Source organism: Lithobates pipiens, unplaced genomic scaffold, assembly GCF_037356315.1.
Source record: "Lithobates pipiens isolate NorthernLeopardFrog02 unplaced genomic scaffold, aLitPip1_a1.2 Scaffold_8, whole genome shotgun sequence".
In the NCBI taxonomy this organism is placed as follows: domain Eukaryota; kingdom Metazoa; phylum Chordata; class Amphibia; order Anura; family Ranidae; genus Lithobates; species Lithobates pipiens.
In genome coordinates, this window is record NW_027507903.1 from 661,266,474 (window position 1) to 661,287,110 (window position 20,637).

The following is a 20,637-nucleotide window of genomic DNA, read 5'->3' on the forward strand; positions in this document are numbered from 1 at the left end:
ATGATGACGACGACATGCCCACATCATCTCTCTTCTCCTGTTCATTGCTTCTGTATCAAACTACAATTCCCACCATGGAATGGGACCTAGTGCTTTTCATGGGCATGAGGAAGAATCGCCTTGCCTGTCGGTCAAGCTATGATGTCATAATGGGAAGGACTGACCAGAAGTCTTCTGGCTGGGTGTCATGGCGGGCAAGACAGGCCTGGAGTCTCCTGGTTTGTCAGTCAGGGTATGATGTCATTGTAGGCAGGACAGACCATAAATCATATTGTCTCTCAGCCAAGGTATGATGTCATGGTGGGCAGGATAGACCCGAAATCATCTTGCCTCTCAGTCAAGGTAGGATGTCATGGTGGGAAAGACAGACCCAAAATCATCTTGCCTCCCATTCAAGGTATGATGTCACGGTGGGCAGGACAGACCCAAAATCATCTTGCCTCTCAGTTAAGGTATGATGTCATGGTAAGCAGGACAGACCAGAAATCGTCTTGCCTCTCAGTCAAGGAATCATCTGATGTCATGGTAGGTAGGATAGACCAGAAATTGTCTTGCCTCTCAGTCAAGGTATGATATCATGGTGGGCAGGACAGACCAGAAATCGTCTTGCCTCTCAGTCAAGGTATGATATCATGGTGGGCAGGACAGACCAGACATCGTCTTGCCTCTCAATCACATTATGATGTCATGATAGGCAGGACAGACCAGGAGTCTCTTGGCATGTCAGTCATGGTATGATTGCTTCATAATGAAAAGGACCGACCAGAAGTCTTCTGGCTGGGTGTCATGGCGGGCAAGACAGACCTGGAGTCTCCTGGTTTGTCAGTCAGGGTATGATGTTATGGTGGGCAGGACAGACCCAAAATCATCTTGCCTCTCAGTCAAGGCATGATGTTCTTGTAGGCAGGACAGACCAGAAATCATCTTGCCTCTCAGTCAAGGTATGATGTCATGGTCGGCAGGACAGACTAGGAATCTCCTGGTTTATCAGCCAATGTATGATGGAATGGTAGGCAGGACAGATCAAGAGTTTCCCGACCTGTCAGTCAAGGTATGATGTCATGGTGGATGAGACAGACGAGGTATCCCCTCGCTTGCTAGTCAAGGTATGATTTCATGGTGGATGGGACAAATCAGAAGTCTCTTGACCTGTAAGTCAAAGTTTGATGTCATGGTGGACAGGACCAGGGGCGGACTGATAACTCATGGGGCCCCCTGGGCAATAGGAGATTATAGGGCCCCCCGGGCAATAGTAGAAGATTATGGGCCCTAAAGCAATAGATTACGGGGCCACACAGTATACACACACACACACACAATATACACACAGAATACACAAACACACACTGAAAGATACTGGAGAGGTGTGGCAGCTATAATCTTGAGATTTAAAAAAAAAACACAGATTTTTACATACTGTCCCTGGTTTTATTGAGGCTGACAACCCTGATGGGGCCCCTTGGTGGCATGGGGCCCTCGGGCAGTGCCCGAATGGTCAGTCCACCCCTGGACAGGACAGATCAGGAGTCACCTGGATTTTCGGTCCATGTACAGTGTGATGTTATAGAAGGCAAAACAGATCAGGAGTTTCCTGGCCTGTCAGTCAAGGTATATAGTCATTTGGTGTGGGAAACACCAGGAGTCTCCTGGCCTATCAGTCAAGCTATAATCTCATGGTGTGTGGGAAACACCAGGAGTCTCCTGGCCTATCAGTCAAGGTATAATCTCATGGTGTGTGGGAAACACCAGGAGTCTCCTGGCTGGTCAGTCAAGGTATAATCTCATGGTGTGTGGAAAACACCAGGAGTCTCCTGGCCTATCAGTCAAGGTATAATCTCATGGTGTGTGGGAAACACCAGGAGTCTCCTGGCTGGTCAGTCAAGGTATAATCTCATGGTGTGTGGAAAACACCAGGAGTCTCCTGGCCTATCAGTCAAGGTATAATCTCATGGTGTGTGGGAAACACCAGGAGTCTCCTGGCCGGTCAGTCAAGGTATAATCTCATGGTGTGTGGAAAACACCAGGAGTCTCCTGGCCTATCAGTCAAGGTATAATCTCATGGTGTGTGGGAAACACCAGGAGTCTCCTGGCCGGTCAGTCAAGGTATAATCTCATGGTGTGTGGAAAACACCAGGAGTCTCCTGGCCTATCAGTCAAGGTATAATCTCATGGTGTGTGGGAAATGCCAAGAGTCTCCTGACCTGTCAGTCAAGGTATAATGTCATGGTGTGTGGGAAACGCCAGGAGTCTCCTGACCTGTCAGTCAAGGTATAATGTCATGGTGTGTGGGGAAACGCCAGGAGTCTCCTGGCCTGTCAGTCAAGGTATAATGTCATGGTGTGTGGGAAACGCCAGGAGTCTCCTGACCTGTCAGTCAAGGTATAATGTCATGGTGTGTGGGAAACGCCAGGAGTCTCCTGGCCTGTCAGTCAAGGTATAATCTCATGGTGTGTGGGAAACACCAGGAGTCTCCTGGCCTGTCAGTCAAGGTATAATCTCATGGTGTGTGGGAAACACCAGGAGTCTCCTGGCCTGTCAGTCAAGGTATAATCTCATGGTGTGTGGGAAACACCAGGAGTCTCCTGGCCTGTCAGTCAAGGTATAATGTCATGGTGTGTAGGAAAAACCACGAGTCTCCTGGCCTGTCAGTCAAGGTATAATCTCATGGTGTGTGGGAAACACCAGGAGTCTCCTGGCCTGTCAGTCAAATTTAGGAAGTGGCAGCGGATGGGACAGATCAGGAGTCTGGGACACCCGGATCCTCCCACTATGGCGAGCATTGGTGTAAGGGCTCCATTGCAGTTTTAAATCAACGACAATGGGGAAGATCCACAACTGGTGGCTCAGGGAACGCAAGTTTACGGAGACGACTTCTCTCACGTACAGAATATTAGGTACACTGAGCCCAAAAAAAAAATGGACTAGCTGTTGCTTTGATTGCAAAATAAAAACATTCCCTGAATTTCAGATTTGGCAGAAAGCACCAAAAATAAATATTCATATCCTTGTAGAATCTTCAGTTATAAACATATCAACAAATGTTGAATTAATGTTGCTATAAATGGTGGCATCAATCATTTTAATCCACGGGACTCATTAAATAAGGCCCCACTGCCAAAAACAAACTCAATTCTTGCTACAGAAAAATAAATTCTTCCTCATGATCATATAAAACGCATCATTGTTTCTCATCACCCCCCCGTGTTTACAGCATTTCTCAGTGAAACTCATGCTCTTCACCCTTCATATTTTACATGGTATTTCCCAATTTTCTCCACTGTGGAGGTTGGAATGTGTGCGGGCGGAGGAATTTGGGCGGATCTCACCCTTCCCATACATTTTTTCCACAACTTTCTTTTTTAGGTGAAAGTTTTTTAGTGATGGTCACCCAACACTAACAAATACTTTATATGGCCAAAAGCTTGTGGACACCTGACCATCACACCCATATGAGCTTGTTGGAGATCCCATTCCAAGACCATGGCCATTCATTTGGAGTTGCTCCCCCCCCCATACATCCTCCACTCTTCTGGGAAGGCCTTCCGCAAGATTTTGGAGGGTGTCTGTGGGAATTTGTGCCCATTTGTGAGGTCAGTTTCTAATGATGGATGAGGAAACCTGACCCACCATTGCCATTTCAATTCATCTCAAAAGTGTTCAGTAGGGCTTAAGGTCAGGGGTTGAGTGCAGGACACTCAAGTTCTTTATCACCAAATTGGAAAAAATCACGTCTTTATGGAGCCGACTCATTTGTGAGGTCACAAACTGATGCTGAATTAGCCCTTGTACACACGGTCGGAGATTCTGACGGAATGTGTCCGATCGGAGCGTTTTGTCGAATATATTCCGACTGTGTGTGGTCTACATCGGACTGTTTCCATCGGAATATCCGTCGGACCAAATTTTCCAACTTGCCGGAAATATTTTCCGACAAAATGCTCCGATCGGACATACTCCGATCATGTGTAGAGAATTCCGATCGGACAAAGTGCCACGCATGCTCAGATCAAATTCCTACACCAAAGCTATTGGCTACTAGCGTGAACGTAGTCCCATCGTAACGAAATAACGTCATCACGTTCTGAACGATTGGATTTTCCGACAACTTCGTCCGACCGTGTGTATACAACAGTTTCGGACGAAATCCGTTGGACAAAATCCGACGGATTTGGTTGTCGGAATCTCCGATCGTGTCTACAAGGGCTAAGACAATCTGGCTCACATGTTGGGCCTCACATTGGATGCCAAAAAAGAAAAAAGATCTGGCTCACAATCATCATTCCAACTCATCCCAAAGGTGTTCAGTAGGGTTGAGGTCAGGGCTCTGTACAGGACACTCAAGTTCCTACAGACCAAACTGGTCTTTATGGAGCTGGCTTTGAGTTGCCCCCTACCCTCTTCCTTCTTTGTGCCCCTTACAGCTTCCACTCTTCTGAAAGGACATTCCACAAGATTTGGAGGGTGTTTGTAGAAATTTGTGCCCATTTGTGAGGTCAGGTACTGATATTGGAGGAGAAGACCTGGCTCACAATCCAAATCCATCCCAAAGGTGTTCAGTAGGGTTGAGGTCAGGGCTCTGTACAGGACACTCGAGTTCATCCAAACCAAACTGGTCAAACCATGTCTTTATGGAGCTGGCTTTGAGTTGCCCCCTACCCTCTTCCTTCTTTGTGCCTATAACAGTTTCCACTCTTCTGAAAGGACATTTCACAAGATTTGGAGGGTGTCTGTAGAAGTTTGTGCCCATTTGTGAGGTCAGGTACTGATGTCGGAGGAGAAGACCTGGCTCACAATCCAAATCCATCCTAAGGGTGTTCAGTAGGGTTGAGGCCAGGGCTCTGTACAGGACACTCGAGTTCCTCCAAACCAAACTGGTCAAACCATGTCTTTAAGGAGCTGGCTTTGAGTTGCCCCCTACCCTCTTCCTTCTTTGTGCCTATAAAAGCCTCCACTCTTCTGAAAGGACACTCCGCATTTGAAGGGTGTCTGTGGAAATGTGTGCCCATTTGTGAGGTCAGGTACCGACGTTGGAGGAGAAGACTTGGCTCACAATCCAAATCCATCCCAAAGGTGTTCAGTAGGGTTAAGGTCAAGGCTCTGTGCAGGTCTTTTCAAAATTATTTTATTATTAATTAACAGAGTGATTACACAGTACAATGTAGTCATAAGATAAACAAGTCATTAGTTTAAGTAACATGAAAACGGCGGGAATGGGACTACGTCCCAGGACAATAAAGTCAAGCTTAAATTGGGATCTAGAGAGTCTGATCGTAGAGGAGAGTAATTTCTAACAAGAACAATAAGGGACCGGCGTCCCGAAATCTCCGGGGTTGGGGAAATGGGTTACTCCCGGGATTAAGAACTGGAACATACAAGGGAGTACAGGTACTGCGTGGGCAACGTTTTTTTAGATATGGAGAGGTAGAGTAGAGAAAGTGGAAAGACTAGAAACTGAGAGAAGAGTGAGGGGGGGTAACAAGAGGAGAATGAGGTTTGGGAAGAAGGTAGGGGGGAGTTGGTCGGCTGGCCCGCACGGGTCCAGGTCGGCATGCAGCGGGGAGATTTTTCGTGAGGGGGCGCTCAAGGCTCCAAAAGGTTGGGATCTAGGTCGGGGGGTAGGTAATACTTTATCCATGGTTGCCATATCTTATTAAATCGGGGCACGTGGTCTAGAATTTTCGATTCGATCTTGCAATGGATCATCGCATGGGTAACCCTATTTTTTAGCTCAGCTATAGGAAGTGTTGGTGTTTTCCAGGCTCTTGCTATTGTTTGTTTTGCCGCCGTGGTTAGTTGGAGAAAGAGGGACAGCTGATTTCTGGTGCAGTTGCGGGGTGTTAGATTAAGTAGCGCTAAAGAAGGGTCGGGTTTTAAGGTGTCATTGTCGATGCCATCTGAAATACCATTGTCCAGAAGCGTTGGGCTATTGGGCATGTCCACCAGATATGGACATGGGTGCCCGCTTCAGCACAGCCTCTGAAACAGGTTTGCGGGGTAGCCCGGGACGAACTTGGCTATCCTGGCCGGGACCAGGTACCATCGCATGAGGACTTTAAAGTTGGCCAAGGCTCTGTGCAGGTCACTCGAGTTCCTACAGACCAAACCGGTAACACCATGTCTTTATGGAGCCAGTTTTAGACAAAGGCCACAGTCATTGGGGGGGTCTTCCCGAAACCATTTTGGGAATTATTACCTCCTTACAGAGAGCTAAAAAGATCAATGGTGTGAGTGGGAACTTATCTGAGAGGCACAAATTGCCCAATGCTGAAGGAACCCCTACAACCTCTGGAGGAAACTTAAGGTTCCACGGAACCCTGGTTGAGAATCACTGGTCTAAAGCAACAATAAACACAAGTTTAGACCCATCGATTAGATCCAGTTTGGATTGTGGGATCTCGAGGTTCGGAGATCTTCGAGATCTGATCATTCTACCATTGGAAGTATAGACTGGATCATTGCTAATTTAACCCTTCAGGGTTCAGCAGATCGGACTTCAGTGTACATCCTAGTGATGGATTCATGGGGCAGAATAATCATTTGATAATTAGTAGCCAATAGGATTTTCTGTTATATTATTTTTTTTATTTTTAATACAATTTTTATTCTGAGTCTGTGATACCTGAAATCAAAAATCTTCCCATACTTACCAAGTGATATTGATCTTTTATTGCACTTTGATACAATGATGATTCTTCTTGATTAACTACCAGCTCCCAATTCATATACTTCTATATGTTTACCCTTCAATGCAGAAGTTGTTCTACATATGTATCTTATCTGGGTCTACTCAAACTTCACCTCTTTTGTTTCAGTCTCTTCTCTTCTCCTCTCCTCTCCCCAGCCTATTCTGATTCCTCTCCTCTCCCTGCCTCAGACCACTCTGACTCCACTACACCCCTCTCCCCACCTCAACTGCCTCTCACTTCATCCTCTCCTCTCCCCACCTCAACCTCCTCTCACTTCATCCTCTCCTCTCCCCACCTCAACCTCCTATCACTTCATCCTCTCCTCTCCCCACCTCAACCGCCTCTCACTTCATCCTCTCCTCTCCCCACCTCAACCTCCTCTCACTTCATCATCTCCTCTCCCCACCTCAACCGCCTCTCACTTCATCATCTCCTCTCCCCACCTCAACCTCCTCTCACTTCATCCTCTCCTCATCTCAACCTCCTCTCACTTCATCCTCTCCTCTCCCCATCTCAACCTCCTCTCACTTCATCCTCTCCTCTCCCCACCTCAACCGCCTCTCACTTCATCCTCTCCTCTCCCCACCTCAACCGCCTCTCGCTCCATCCTCTCCTCTCCCCACCTCAACCTCCTCTCACTTCATCCTCTCCTCTCCCCATCTCAGCCTCCTCTCACTTCATCCCCTCCTCATCTCAGCCTCCTCTCACTTCATCCTCTCCTCTCCCCACCTCAACCGCCTCTCGCTCCATCCTCTCCTCTCCCCACCTCAACCTCCTCTCACTTCATCCTCTCCTCTCCCCATCTCAGCCTCCTCTCACTTCATCCTCTCCTCTCCCCATCTCAGCCTCCTCTCACTTCATCCTCTCCTCATCTCAGCCTCCTCTCACTTCATCCTCCTCATCTCAGCCTCCTCTCACTTCATCCTCCTCTCCCCATCTCAGTCTTCTCTCACTTCATCCTCTCCTCTCCCCATCTCAGCCTCCTCTCACTTCATCCTCTCCTCTCCCCATCTCAGCCTCCTCTCACTTCATCCTCCTCTCCCCATCTCAGATTCCTCTCACTTCATCCTCCTCGCCCCATCTCAGCCTTCTCTCACTTCATCCTCTCCTCTCCCCATCTCAGCCTCCTCTCACTTCATCCTCCTCGCCCTATCTCAGCCTTCTCTCACTTCATCCTCTCCTCTCCCCATCTCAGCCTCCTCTCACTTCATCCTCCTCTCCTCTCCCCATCTCAGCCTCCTCTCACTCTCGCCCTCTTCTGTATCTCAGGTGAAGCCGCTGTGTGAGTCGCGCAGTGTGGGTCGGATTAGTAAGCAGTGGACCGGACTACCTAAGGAAATCTTCACAGATGCCGATAATTTTGGGATCCAGTTCCCAAAGGATTTGGATGTGAAGATGAAAGCAGTGTTACTGGGCGCCTGCTTCCTGCTGGTGAGTCCTTCTTTAAAGTCATGCATGGAGAGCTCCCCCTATAGGCCAAGGTTGTTTACAGCTCATTTTGTTGGAAGACCATGATAAAGACCACTGGTAGGTCCTAAAACCACTTAAATCAGTCACAACCAAAATAAATAAATACAAAAAACGAACGCTGCCTTTACTTATATGAGATTATTTTCGGTTTCGTTCATCACCTCCCCTTAGTGCAGATAAAGGACGCCCTTCTAGATTCTGGTGTTTTTTTTAGCGTTCTGTTGCTCAAGTCCTTGAATTTTTTAACAACTCGTACAATTTCAGGCTTTATACACTGCAGATTACATAATTTTATCACCCATTGATGTGTGGTCTGGACATGTATAGAAGAAATGATGGTTTGGTGTTGATGACCATAGCTCAAGCACACCAAACCAAAATGTCTATCTCTATGTCTAAACTTAAGATTTAGACAGCCATACCATGACTCTAACACCATTCTCAACCATAACTCTGAACCTAATTCCTCTCTCTAACCCTGAACCTCATTCATGCCTGAACCCTAAAAAACCTTCCCTCCCTCTAACCCTAAACCTAACCCCAGTCTCTAGGCCTCAGTTTAGCCCGTTCCTCTAACCGTAACACTTACTCTAGCCCCAAACACCAAAAGTTCCTCCTAAACCTGTAACTATAAATCTAACTATCTGAGTCAATCAAACCCTCACACTGGCCCCTAAGAATATTCTTTAGACTAACCCCTAACACCCTCCCTAATCCCTCAACATGGCCTTATCAACTCACATTCAAAAAAGAGAGAGGGCAGTTCAAGAACCGCTCCTCAAGTCACATTGAGGGGATACAGAAGAGAGTCCTAAGATAGATCCTCAAATCACATTTGGGGGACACAGAGATCAGTCCGAAGACAGCTCCTCAAGTCACATTGAGGGGATACAGAAGAGAGTCCTAAGATAGATCCTCAAATCACATTTGGGGGACACAGAGGACAGTCCGAAGACAGCTCCTCGAGTCACATTGAGGGCATACAGAAGACAGTCCTAATATAGATCCTCAAATCGCATTTGGGGGACACAGAGGACAGTCCAAAGACAGCTCCTCAAATCACATTGAGGGCATATAGAAGACAGTCCTAAGATAGCTCCTAAAATCATATTTGGAGGACACAGAGGACAGTCCGAAGACAGCTCCTCAAGTCAAATTGAGGGCATACAGAAGACAGCCCTAAGATTGTGTCCCCCAAATGTGATTTGAGGAGCTATCTTAGGGCTGTCTTCTGTATGCCCTCAATGTGACTCGAGGAGCTGTCTTCGGACTGTCCTCTGTGTCCCCCAAATGTGATTCGAGGAGCTCCTCGAGTCACATTGAGGGCATACAGAAGACAGTCCTAAGATAGATCCTCAAATCGCATTTGGGGGACACAGAGGACAGTCCGAAGTCACGTCACATTGAGGGGATACAGAAGACAGCCCTAAGATAGCTCCCCAAATCGCATTTGGGGGACACAGAGCACAGTCCGAAGACAGCTCCTCGAGTCACATTGAGGGCATATAGAAGACAATCCTAAGATAGATCCTCAAATCACATTTGGGGGACACAGGACAGTCCAAAGATGGCTCCTCGAGTCACATTGAGGGCATATAGAAGACAGTCCTAAGATAGCTCCTCAAATCGCATTTGTGGGACACAGAGGACAGTCCAAAGATGGCTCCTCAAGTCACATTGAGGGGATACAGAAGACAGCTCAAAAACTGCTCCTTGAGTCCCATTCAGAGGACACAGGGGACAGTCCAAAGACAGTTCCTCAAATCAAATTGAGGAGATACAGAAGACAGTCCAAAGTAGAGCTCCCAAGTCACACTCAGGACACAGAGGACAGTCTAAAGACAGCAACTCGCGTGCAAAAGACGCAAACTACTCAAGTCACATTTAGGGGATCATAGAGATTGAGCCCTCAATAGTACCCCAAATAACATTCAGAGGATAGCTGTCAGAAACTATGAAATCAGACCGAGACAGAAGTACAGTTAAACCACACTTGTTTAATAATAAAAGTAAAATATAACAAACATAGTCAAAAATATAGCCAGAGTTCAGGAACTGGAACGGGTAGTCAGACAAGCCAAACGTCAGGGAGCTGGAGATGAGCGTAGTAAAACAGCAAGCAGGATCTGGAGCCAGAAAGGATGTCAGCCAAGCAAGTCTTTTAAAAGGAATGCAGGAGAGCATCTCTGTGATGTTGACCAAGGTGAAGGCAGAGATCCTCTGGGCTGGACGGTTTAAGTAGGCAGTACTGACGGGCAGGATATCATCAACAGCTGAGTAACTGTGGAGAGATAGGAGCTGGCAATTAGCCGACAGCTGAGCGGCCAGCTCAAAGAAGGAAGGGCTGAGGCCAGCCCTGACAATAGTCTTATGACAACTCTGCAAGTCACATTCAGGGGTCACAGAGGACAACCGAAAGTCAGCTCCTCGTCACATTCAAAAGACACAGAGGATAGTGCAAACACAGCCCCTCAAGTCATATTATGGAGAACAAAGATGGATAGTCCAAAGGCAGCTCCTCAAGCCACATTAAGGAGAATAAAGATGGATAGCCTGAAGGCAGCTCCTCAAGTCACATTAAGGAGAATAAAGATGGATAGTCCGAAGGCAGCTCCTCAAGTCACATTCAGGGGGCACAGTGGAAAGTCCAAACACAGTTCCCTAGATCTCATTCAAGGGACACAGAGGATAAGCCAAAGACAGCTTCTCAAGTCACATTCAATAGATACAGACAGGCCCGGACTGGCCATAGGGCAGACCGGGCATTTGCCCGGTGGGCCGGGGCCGCCCGTGGCCTGTTGATGATCTGGCCGCACAGCGGGAGGTAAGCGGCGGCCGCGGCCTGATCGTGGGTAACACAGGCCACGGCCGCCGCACGCCTACCGCCATACGGCCGTGCCTGTGTCATGCGGAACTGGCGGCTGCATGGGCTGTGCTGTGTGTCTCTCTCACACACAGCTCAGCCTCAGCGCCACGCTGACAGTTCCGCTCTCCTCCTCCAGCCATGGGCGTCCGCACGGTGGGGAAAGCTGCTGCTGTCACTATTCCCCCCCTCGCTCCCCCTCCCCTTCTCACGTCGGCAGCAGGGGAAGAGAAGGTCATTTTCCCTCCCCATTGGCCAAAACAGAGGGCCAATCAGAAGAAACTAGAGGGGCATCATGGAAAATGTAGTCCCAGAGATACACGGCACCATTGGTCTCAGCAGGGAGCAGACTACAGTCCCCAGCATGCACTCTGCTGGGGTGAAAGAGAAAACCCAGAAACAAGCTGAGGAGTGCTTGTTACAGCTACTACAGGAGACATGGCAAATGAAACAGAGGACTGTGCTGGGGGAACTAATAGCCCCAGCACAACCAGAGAGAGAGAGTGACGCTGCACCGCACCCCCAGAGAGAGCGACGCTGCACCGCACCCCCAGAGAGAGCGACGCTGCACCGCACCCCCAGAGAGAGCGACGCTGCACCGCACCCCCAGAGAGAGCGACGCTGCACCGCACCCCCAGAGAGAGCGACGCTGCACCGCACCACCAGAGAGAGCGACGCTGCACCGCACCACCAGAGAGAGCGACGCTGCACCGCACCACCAGAGAGCGACGATGCACCGCACCCCCAGAGAGAGCGCGACGCTGCACCGCACCACCAGAGAGCGACGCTGCACCGCACCCCCAGAGAGAGCGCGACGCTGCACCGCACCCCCAGAGAGAGCGCGACGCTGCACCGCACCCCCAGAGAGAGCGCGACGCTGCACCGCACCACCAGAGAGAGCGACGCTGCACCGCACCACCAGAGAGAGCGACGCTGTACCCGCAGCACCAGAGGGAGCCACCCTGTACCCGCAGCACCAGAGGGGGCCACTCTGTACCAGCGCCACCAGAGGGAGCCACGCTGTACCACAACACCAGAGAAAGAGCCACGCTGTACCTGCACACTGGGCCATGGACACAATAGGAGACAGACAGTACTGGCATGGCCACAATAGGACTGGGACACTATAATATAAAGGGGACTGCCCCATTAAAGGGCACTGTAATCATTGCAGTGCCCCTTTTTAGTGCAGTTCCCTTTATATCACAGTGTCCCTGCACATTGCAGTGTGGAGGATCAAACACCAGCCACCCCCGCTAATGTCTACCGAACCGCACCCCCCCGGTCCCTGGAAAGGTTGGCTGTTCAATCTAAAATGCCCGGGCCTATTTTTTGTCCCAGTCCGGGCCTGGATACAGAGGGCAACGCAAAACAGTTCCTCAAGTCACTTTCAGGGGACACAAAGGACTGTCTAAAGACCACTCCTCAAGTCACATTCAGGGGAACACAGAGTACAATGTCAGCTGCTCGTCACATTCTGAAAAAACAGAGGACGGTGCAAAAACAGCCCAAGTCACAATAAGGACAACACAGATGGATAGTCCAAAGGCTACTCCACAGGTCACATTTAGAAGACACAGGACAGTCCTAAGACAGCTCCTCAAATCACATTGAGGGCATATAGAAGACAGTCCTAAGATAGCTCCTAAAATCATATTTGGAGGACACAGAGGACAGTCCGAAGACAGCTCCTCAAGTCAAATTGAGGGCATACAGAAGACAGCCCTAAGATTGTGTCCCCCAAATGTGATTTGAGGAGCTATCTTAGGGCTTTCTTCTGTATGCCCTCAATGTGACTCGAGGAGCTGTCTTCGGACTGTCCTCTGTGTCCCCCAAATGTGATTCGAGGAGCTCCTCGAGTCACATTGAGGGCATACAGAAGACAGTCCTAAGATAGATCCTCAAATCGCATTTGGGGGACACAGAGGACAGTCCGAAGTCACGTCACATTGAGGGGATACAGAAGACAGCCCTAAGATAGCTCCCCAAATCGCATTTGGGGGACACAGAGCACAGTCCGAAGACAGCTCCTCGAGTCACATTGAGGGCATATAGAAGACAATCCTAAGATAGATCCTCAAATCACATTTGGGGGACACAGGACAGTCCAAAGATGGCTCCTCAAGTCACATTGAGGGCATATAGAAGACAGTCCTAAGATAGCTCCTCAAATCGCATTTGTGGGACACAGAGGACAGTCCAAAGATGGCTCCTCAAGTCACATTGAGGGGATACAGAAGACAGCTCAAAAACTGCTCCTTGAGTCCCATTCAGAGGACACAGGGGACAGTCCAAAGACAGTTCCTCAAATCAAATTGAGGAGATACAGAAGACAGTCCAAAGTAGAGCTCCCAAGTCACACTCAGGACACAGAGGACAGTCTAAAGACAGCAACTCGCGTGCAAAAGACGCAAACTACTCAAGTCACATTTAGGGGATCATAGAGATTGAGCCCTCAATAGTACCCCAAATAACATTCAGAGGATAGCTGTCAGAAACTATGAAATCAGACCGAGACAGAAGTACAGTTAAACCACACTTGTTTAATAATAAAAGTAAAATATAACAAACATAGTCAAAAATATAGCCAGAGTTCAGGAACTGGAACGGGTAGTCAGACAAGCCAAACGTCAGGGAGCTGGAGATGAGCGTAGTAAAACAGCAAGCAGGATCTGGAGCCAGAAAGGATGTCAGCCAAGCAAGTCTTTTAAAAGGAATGCAGGAGAGCATCTCTGTGATGTTGACCAAGGTGAAGGCAGAGATCCTCTGGGCTGGACGGTTTAAGTAGGCAGTACTGACGGGCAGGATATCATCAACAGCTGAGTAACTGTGGAGAGATAGGAGCTGGCAATTAGCCGACAGCTGAGCGGCCAGCTCAAAGAAGGAAGGGCTGAGGCCAGCCCTGACAATAGTCTTATGACAACTCTGCAAGTCACATTCAGGGGTCACAGAGGACAACCGAAAGTCAGCTCCTCGTCACATTCAAAAGACACAGAGGATAGTGCAAACACAGCCCCTCAAGTCATATTATGGAGAACAAAGATGGATAGTCCAAAGGCAGCTCCTCAAGCCACATTAAGGAGAATAAAGATGGATAGCCTGAAGGCAGCTCCTCAAGTCACATTAAGGAGAATAAAGATGGATAGTCCGAAGGCAGCTCCTCAAGTCACATTCAGGGGGCACAGTGGAAAGTCCAAACACAGTTCCCTAGATCTCATTCAAGGGACACAGAGGATAAGCCAAAGACAGCTTCTCAAGTCACATTCAATAGATACAGACAGGCCCGGACTGGCCATAGGGCAGACCGGGCATTTGCCCGGTGGGCCGGGGCCGCCCGTGGCCTGTTGATGATCTGGCCGCACAGCGGGAGGTAAGCGGCGGCCGCGGCCTGATCGTGGGTAACACAGGCCACGGCCGCCGCACGCCTACCGCCATACGGCCGTGCCTGTGTCATGCGGAACTGGCGGCTGCATGGGCTGTGCTGTGTGTCTCTCTCACACACAGCTCAGCCTCAGCGCCACGCTGACAGTTCCGCTCTCCTCCTCCAGCCATGGGCGTCCGCACGGTGGGGAAAGCTGCTGCTGTCACTATTCCCCCCCTCGCTCCCCCTCCCCTTCTCACGTCGGCAGCAGGGGAAGAGAAGGTCATTTTCCCTCCCCATTGGCCAAAACAGAGGGCCAATCAGAAGAAACTAGAGGGGCATCATGGAAAATGTAGTCCCAGAGATACACGGCACCATTGGTCTCAGCAGGGAGCAGACTACAGTCCCCAGCATGCACTCTGCTGGGGTGAAAGAGAAAACCCAGAAACAAGCTGAGGAGTGCTTGTTACAGCTACTACAGGAGACATGGCAAATGAAACAGAGGACTGTGCTGGGGGAACTAATAGCCCCAGCACAACCAGAGAGAGAGAGTGACGCTGCACCGCACCCCCAGAGAGAGCGACGCTGCACCGCACCCCCAGAGAGAGCGACGCTGCACCGCACCCCCAGAGAGAGCGACGCTGCACCGCACCCCCAGAGAGAGCGACGCTGCACCGCACCCCCAGAGAGAGCGACGCTGCACCGCACCACCAGAGAGAGCGACGCTGCACCGCACCACCAGAGAGAGCGACGCTGCACCGCACCACCAGAGAGCGACGATGCACCGCACCCCCAGAGAGAGCGCGACGCTGCACCGCACCACCAGAGAGCGACGCTGCACCGCACCCCCAGAGAGAGCGCGACGCTGCACCGCACCCCCAGAGAGAGCGCGACGCTGCACCGCACCCCCAGAGAGAGCGCGACGCTGCACCGCACCACCAGAGAGAGCGACGCTGCACCGCACCACCAGAGAGAGCGACGCTGTACCCGCAGCACCAGAGGGAGCCACCCTGTACCCGCAGCACCAGAGGGGGCCACTCTGTACCAGCGCCACCAGAGGGAGCCACGCTGTACCACAACACCAGAGAAAGAGCCACGCTGTACCTGCACACTGGGCCATGGACACAATAGGAGACAGACAGTACTGGCATGGCCACAATAGGACTGGGACACTATAATATAAAGGGGACTGCCCCATTAAAGGGCACTGTAATCATTGCAGTGCCCCTTTTTAGTGCAGTTCCCTTTATATCACAGTGTCCCTGCACATTGCAGTGTGGAGGATCAAACACCAGCCACCCCCGCTAATGTCTACCGAACCGCACCCCCCCGGTCCCTGGAAAGGTTGGCTGTTCAATCTAAAATGCCCGGGCCTATTTTTTGTCCCAGTCCGGGCCTGGATACAGAGGGCAACGCAAAACAGTTCCTCAAGTCACTTTCAGGGGACACAAAGGACTGTCTAAAGACCACTCCTCAAGTCACATTCAGGGGAACACAGAGTACAATGTCAGCTGCTCGTCACATTCTGAAAAAACAGAGGACGGTGCAAAAACAGCCCAAGTCACAATAAGGACAACACAGATGGATAGTCCAAAGGCTACTCCACAGGTCACATTTAGAAGACACAGGACAGTCCTAAGACAGCTCCTCAAGTCACTTTCAGAGAATGCAGAGGGTCGTCCAGAGAAATCCTCAGGTCACATTCAGAAGACCACTTCTCAAGTAACATTCAGGGGAACACAAAGTCCAAAGTTAGCTACTCGTCACATTCAGACACAGAGGATGGTGCAAGGACGGCTCCTCAAGTCACCAGAGTTTCTCTCCACATTAGTCAGTCTTGCTTACTTGTTTCATCCTTGTTCTTCATAAATCAGGCACATATAGGCACATCCATTACAATCTCTGCACCTACAAATTCATCCTCTCCTCATCAGTGTCATTATGCATTCGATCTTGATGTAGTCAAATTGCAGTTTAGAACCCTCAGATCATGAATCATTAAATGTTCAGAACTCTAATGGATGTTTTACAACCTTTAGGTCCAGTCTAATCGAAATTTCCTCCAAATCATTCTCTCTCTTAGTCCATTACTGATCCAGCATTACAGAAAGCCTCCTCCACCATTGGCGCCCTACAATGAGTCCAGGGCCAGAAGTATAAGACTTCTGCTTACATTAATGAGTAGTTGTGATTCTTTACAGTTCAGAATAACACCGTTCCTTTCCTTCCCCTAGTCCAGTCCCCATCTGGCCACTTTCAGACCCTAATGGTCCCATACCCGTGTTCAACCACTTCTGTTACTGATTGGGCAAGTTTCACCCTATCAATGAAGACAGACCAACTTGGGCAAGGTTCCTGAAAGGGGAAAACTTGTGGCTAATAGAGATGGGCTCAAGGGTCAGTCTGAACTCCAAACTGTTTGGGCGTTCGTCTGAACGTTGGACTTTTAGCCCATTTGGTGGGATCCAAACATTATATATAGCAGTGATGTTTCTTCGACTACTATCGAAGGCCGTTGCCTATCTGTCAATGGTTGCAAAGAACCTAGCCATTTTTTTGCAAGGACCCAAACGAAATTTCTGACTTTAGCTCTGCTAAACCCCAACCTACGCATAATGACCATAATCCTTCCAGTGATATCTGTGACAGAAGCCGACTCAATCCACCTGATGACTAAGGCCTGATGTGTGTATGATAATGCCGGACCGTAAAAGTTTCCTTCAAAGAAGCAGATCTGTGCTTGAAGTATAGTGTAGACGGACCCTGCTTTGGTCCTGTGGCTCTCTGATAGTGACAACGTTAGATGGTAATTTCCTGGATGTGTACGGAGGAGCGCCTGCTACAAAAATTCTCCCAACTTGAAGGACTTTTAGAAGTATTTAGTGCCATCAGGAGAACTTACTTAGTCTTCATCTACCCTTAACACTGGTCCCTTAGTGCTTTCTGTTGTGATTTTATTAAAGAGGGAGTAAACCCAGTTTCAAAAAACACTTATGCCGCGTACACACGACCAGACTTTTCAAGGGACTAGGTTCGACAGACTTTCGACGGAGTTCTGACGGAGTTCTGACAGAGTTCTGACAGAGTTCTGTCGGACTTTCTGAATGAACGGACTTGGCCACACACAATCTCACCAAAGTCCGACGGATTCGAACGTGATGACGTACGACCGGACTAGAATAAGGAAGTTCATAGCCAATAGCCAATAGCTGCCCTCGCGTCGGTTTTTGTCCGTCGGACTAGCATACACACGAGCGGATTTCTCGGTAGGAACTGGGTCCGGCGGAGTTCCGGCGGAAAAATTTGAAACATGTTCCATTTCTAAAGTCTGACGGATTTTTGCAAATCAAAAGTCCGCTGCAGCCCACACACGATCGAATGGTCCGCCGGAATCGTTCCCTCGGACCTTTGATGTCGAAAAGTCCGGTCGTGTGTACGCGACATTACAATCCTGGCATGCCGGAAATGCTAACTTTCACATTGGTTGTGCTCTCAACCAAACTTTCACACCATCCAATAGCTGGTTTTATAACTGATCACATGTGCAGAATTATGGCAGTTGAAGAATCATTAGAGGCCAAGATGGTGGCTTCCTTGACTGAAAATTATACAAGGGTTTACTTCCACATTAACATCGACTCGCTCAAGCCCTGAAGAAGGTAGAGGCTTTTTCCCCCATGAAGTGTGTTGGCTCTATCTGATGTTCTTAACCAGGGGTCTCCAAATTTTCCAAACAAAGGGCTCGTTTATTGTCCTTGAGACGTTAGGGGGCTGGACGGTGGCCAGCGGGAGTGGAAATGTTCCTGGCATCGGTGGGAGTAGACATCACATTTGGTATTGGGGGGAGTATTTTGTGCCATCAGGAGAACTTAGTCTTCATCTACCCTTAACATTGGTCTCTTAATGCTTTCTGTTATGATTTTATTAAAGCGGGAGTAAACCCAGTTTCAAAAAACACTTACATTCCCGGCATGCCGGAAATGCTAACTTTCACATTGGTTGTGTTCTCAACCAAACGTTCAAACCATCCAATGGCTGGTTTCATAACTGATCACATGTGCAGAATTACGGCAGTTGAAGAATCATTAGAAGCCAAGATGGCGGCTTCCTTGACTGAAAATTATAGAAGGGTTTACTTCCACATTAACATCGACTGCTCAAGCCCTGAAGAAGGTGGTGGCTTTTTCCCCCATGAAGTGTGTTGGCTCTATCTGATGTTCTTAACCAGGGGTCTCCAAATTTTCCAAACAAAGGGCTTGTTTATTGTCCTGGAGACGTTAGGGGGCTGGACGGTGGCCATCGGGAGTGGAAATGTTCTACAGTGGGAGTAGACATCACATTTGGTATTGGGGGGGAGGAACAGAGCCCCATGGTTGGTACCACTGGGGGGGAATAGCGTCCCAATTTTTGGTGTCAGTGGGACAAATTGTGTCCCAATTGTTGGTGTCAGTGGGACAAATTGTGTCCCAATCATTGGTGTCAGTTGGTAGAATAGTGTCTCGTATCAGTAGGAGGAATAGTGCCCCAAGGGCCGGATAAAGGCAAGCAAAGGGCCGCAGTTTGGAGTTTACTTCTCTTAACCATTAAATGTTTCAAAAAGTCCTTCAAGCGAGATGAACATTTGTACCAGGATCTCCTCCGTACACATCCAGGAATTTACCAGATGACCAATAGAGCAATAATATCTGTGCCAGACACGAATGATCTGTATATATATATATATATATATATATATATATATATATATATATATATATGTCTACATCTCTGCACTCACGGGATGCATGTATTAAAAATTGCGATAATAAATGCTGAAAGTTCTAATGAAACAAGGTCTCCTCTCATGTCTTCACTATGTATTCTCCTGTGCTGCTTTCTACAAGTGATGTCACTGTGATGTCATAGACCCGCCTCTCATTCATTTTATCTCTTTTCAGGATTACGCCTTTTTTGAGAGGTCACGCAACAGGACAGAGCGCAGCACCGTGATTGGTTAACGGATCTTCTCATGACTGTAACCCTTGTCCCATGATCCTGTTTACACCCTCCTGACTATAACTGCCCCTCCGTACCCCCTCCCCTGCCCCCCCCCCCCCCACTAGCCATATACCCCAAAGTTTACAGTGGTCTGTATAAACTGACCTATTTTGTACAGATATATCTATTCTAAACTTTTATGTGTTTGACAATAAATATTCATCTGTATGTGTGCCGTCCTTCTCTCTACAATCAAAGTGAAAGCGGGAAAGAAGATCTCGTCTTAAAATGGAACCGAACCAAAAAGATTCGTCATAAGGAGCATCTGGACATGCTAATTAGCAGTATCCTAAAAGATTTACATTTTGTTTTAAATTGCCCCCAAAAAATAGTGCACTTCCTGTGCCTAGGCACTCCTAATATCAGTTCACTTCCTGTGCCTAGGGACTCCTGATATCAGTGCACTTCCTGTGCCTAGGCACTACTGATATCAGTGCACTTCCTGTGCCTAGGGACTCCTGATATCAGTGCACTTCCTGTGCCTAGGCACTCCTAATATCAGTTCACTTCCTGTGCCTAGGGACTCCTGATATCAGTGCACTTCCTGTGCCTAGGCACTACTGATATCAGTGCACTTCCTGTGCCTAGGGACTCCTGATATCAGTGCACTTCCTGTGCCTAGGCACTCCTAATATCAGTTCACTTCCTGTGCCTAGGGACTCCTGATATCAGTGCACTTCCTGTGCCTAGGCACTACTGATATCAGTGCACTTCCTGTGCCTAGGGACTCCTGATATCAGTGCACTTCCTGTGCCTAGGGACTCCTGTTCTGTATCCTCATAGCTGTATATCTGCAGTGTGAGATCGTCCAAGGCAGGGGTCTCCAAACTGCAGCCCAGGGGCTGGATGCGGCCCTTTGCTTGTCTTTATCTGGCCCTTGTGACACTGTCCCTCCCTTTGACACCAATGAAGGAGCATAAATGCTTCTTCTGACACCAATGATGGGGCACTATTCCTCCTACTGACACCAATGATGGGGCACTAATCCCCCCACTGACACCAATGATGGGACACTATTCCTCCCACTGACACCAATGATGGGGCACTATTCCTCCCACTGACACCAATGAGGGAGCACTATTCCTCCCACTGACACCAATGATGGGACACTATTCCTCCCACTGACACCAATGATGGGACACTATTCCTCCCACTGACACCAATGATGGGACACTATTCCTCCCACTGACACCAATGATGGGACACTATTCCTCCCACTG

General features: G+C 48.9%; 1 protein-coding gene across 2 annotated transcripts in view; it reads left to right on the forward strand.

Moving 5' to 3' along the window:
• Positions 1–19,585, forward strand: part of LOC143961821 (phospholipid scramblase 1-like) — an 85,216-nt gene extending 65,631 nt beyond the window's left edge. For both annotated transcript variants that reach the window (XM_077471154.1, XM_077471153.1), the window contains exons 7-8: positions 7,956–8,117; positions 19,318–19,585. In XM_077471154.1, coding sequence (XP_077327280.1) covers positions 7,956–8,117; positions 19,318–19,377 — 222 coding nt within the window. In that variant the 3' untranslated portion in view covers positions 19,378–19,585. The remainder of the gene's footprint in view (positions 1–7,955; positions 8,118–19,317) is intronic.
• Positions 19,586–20,637: the final 1,052 nt, after the last annotated feature.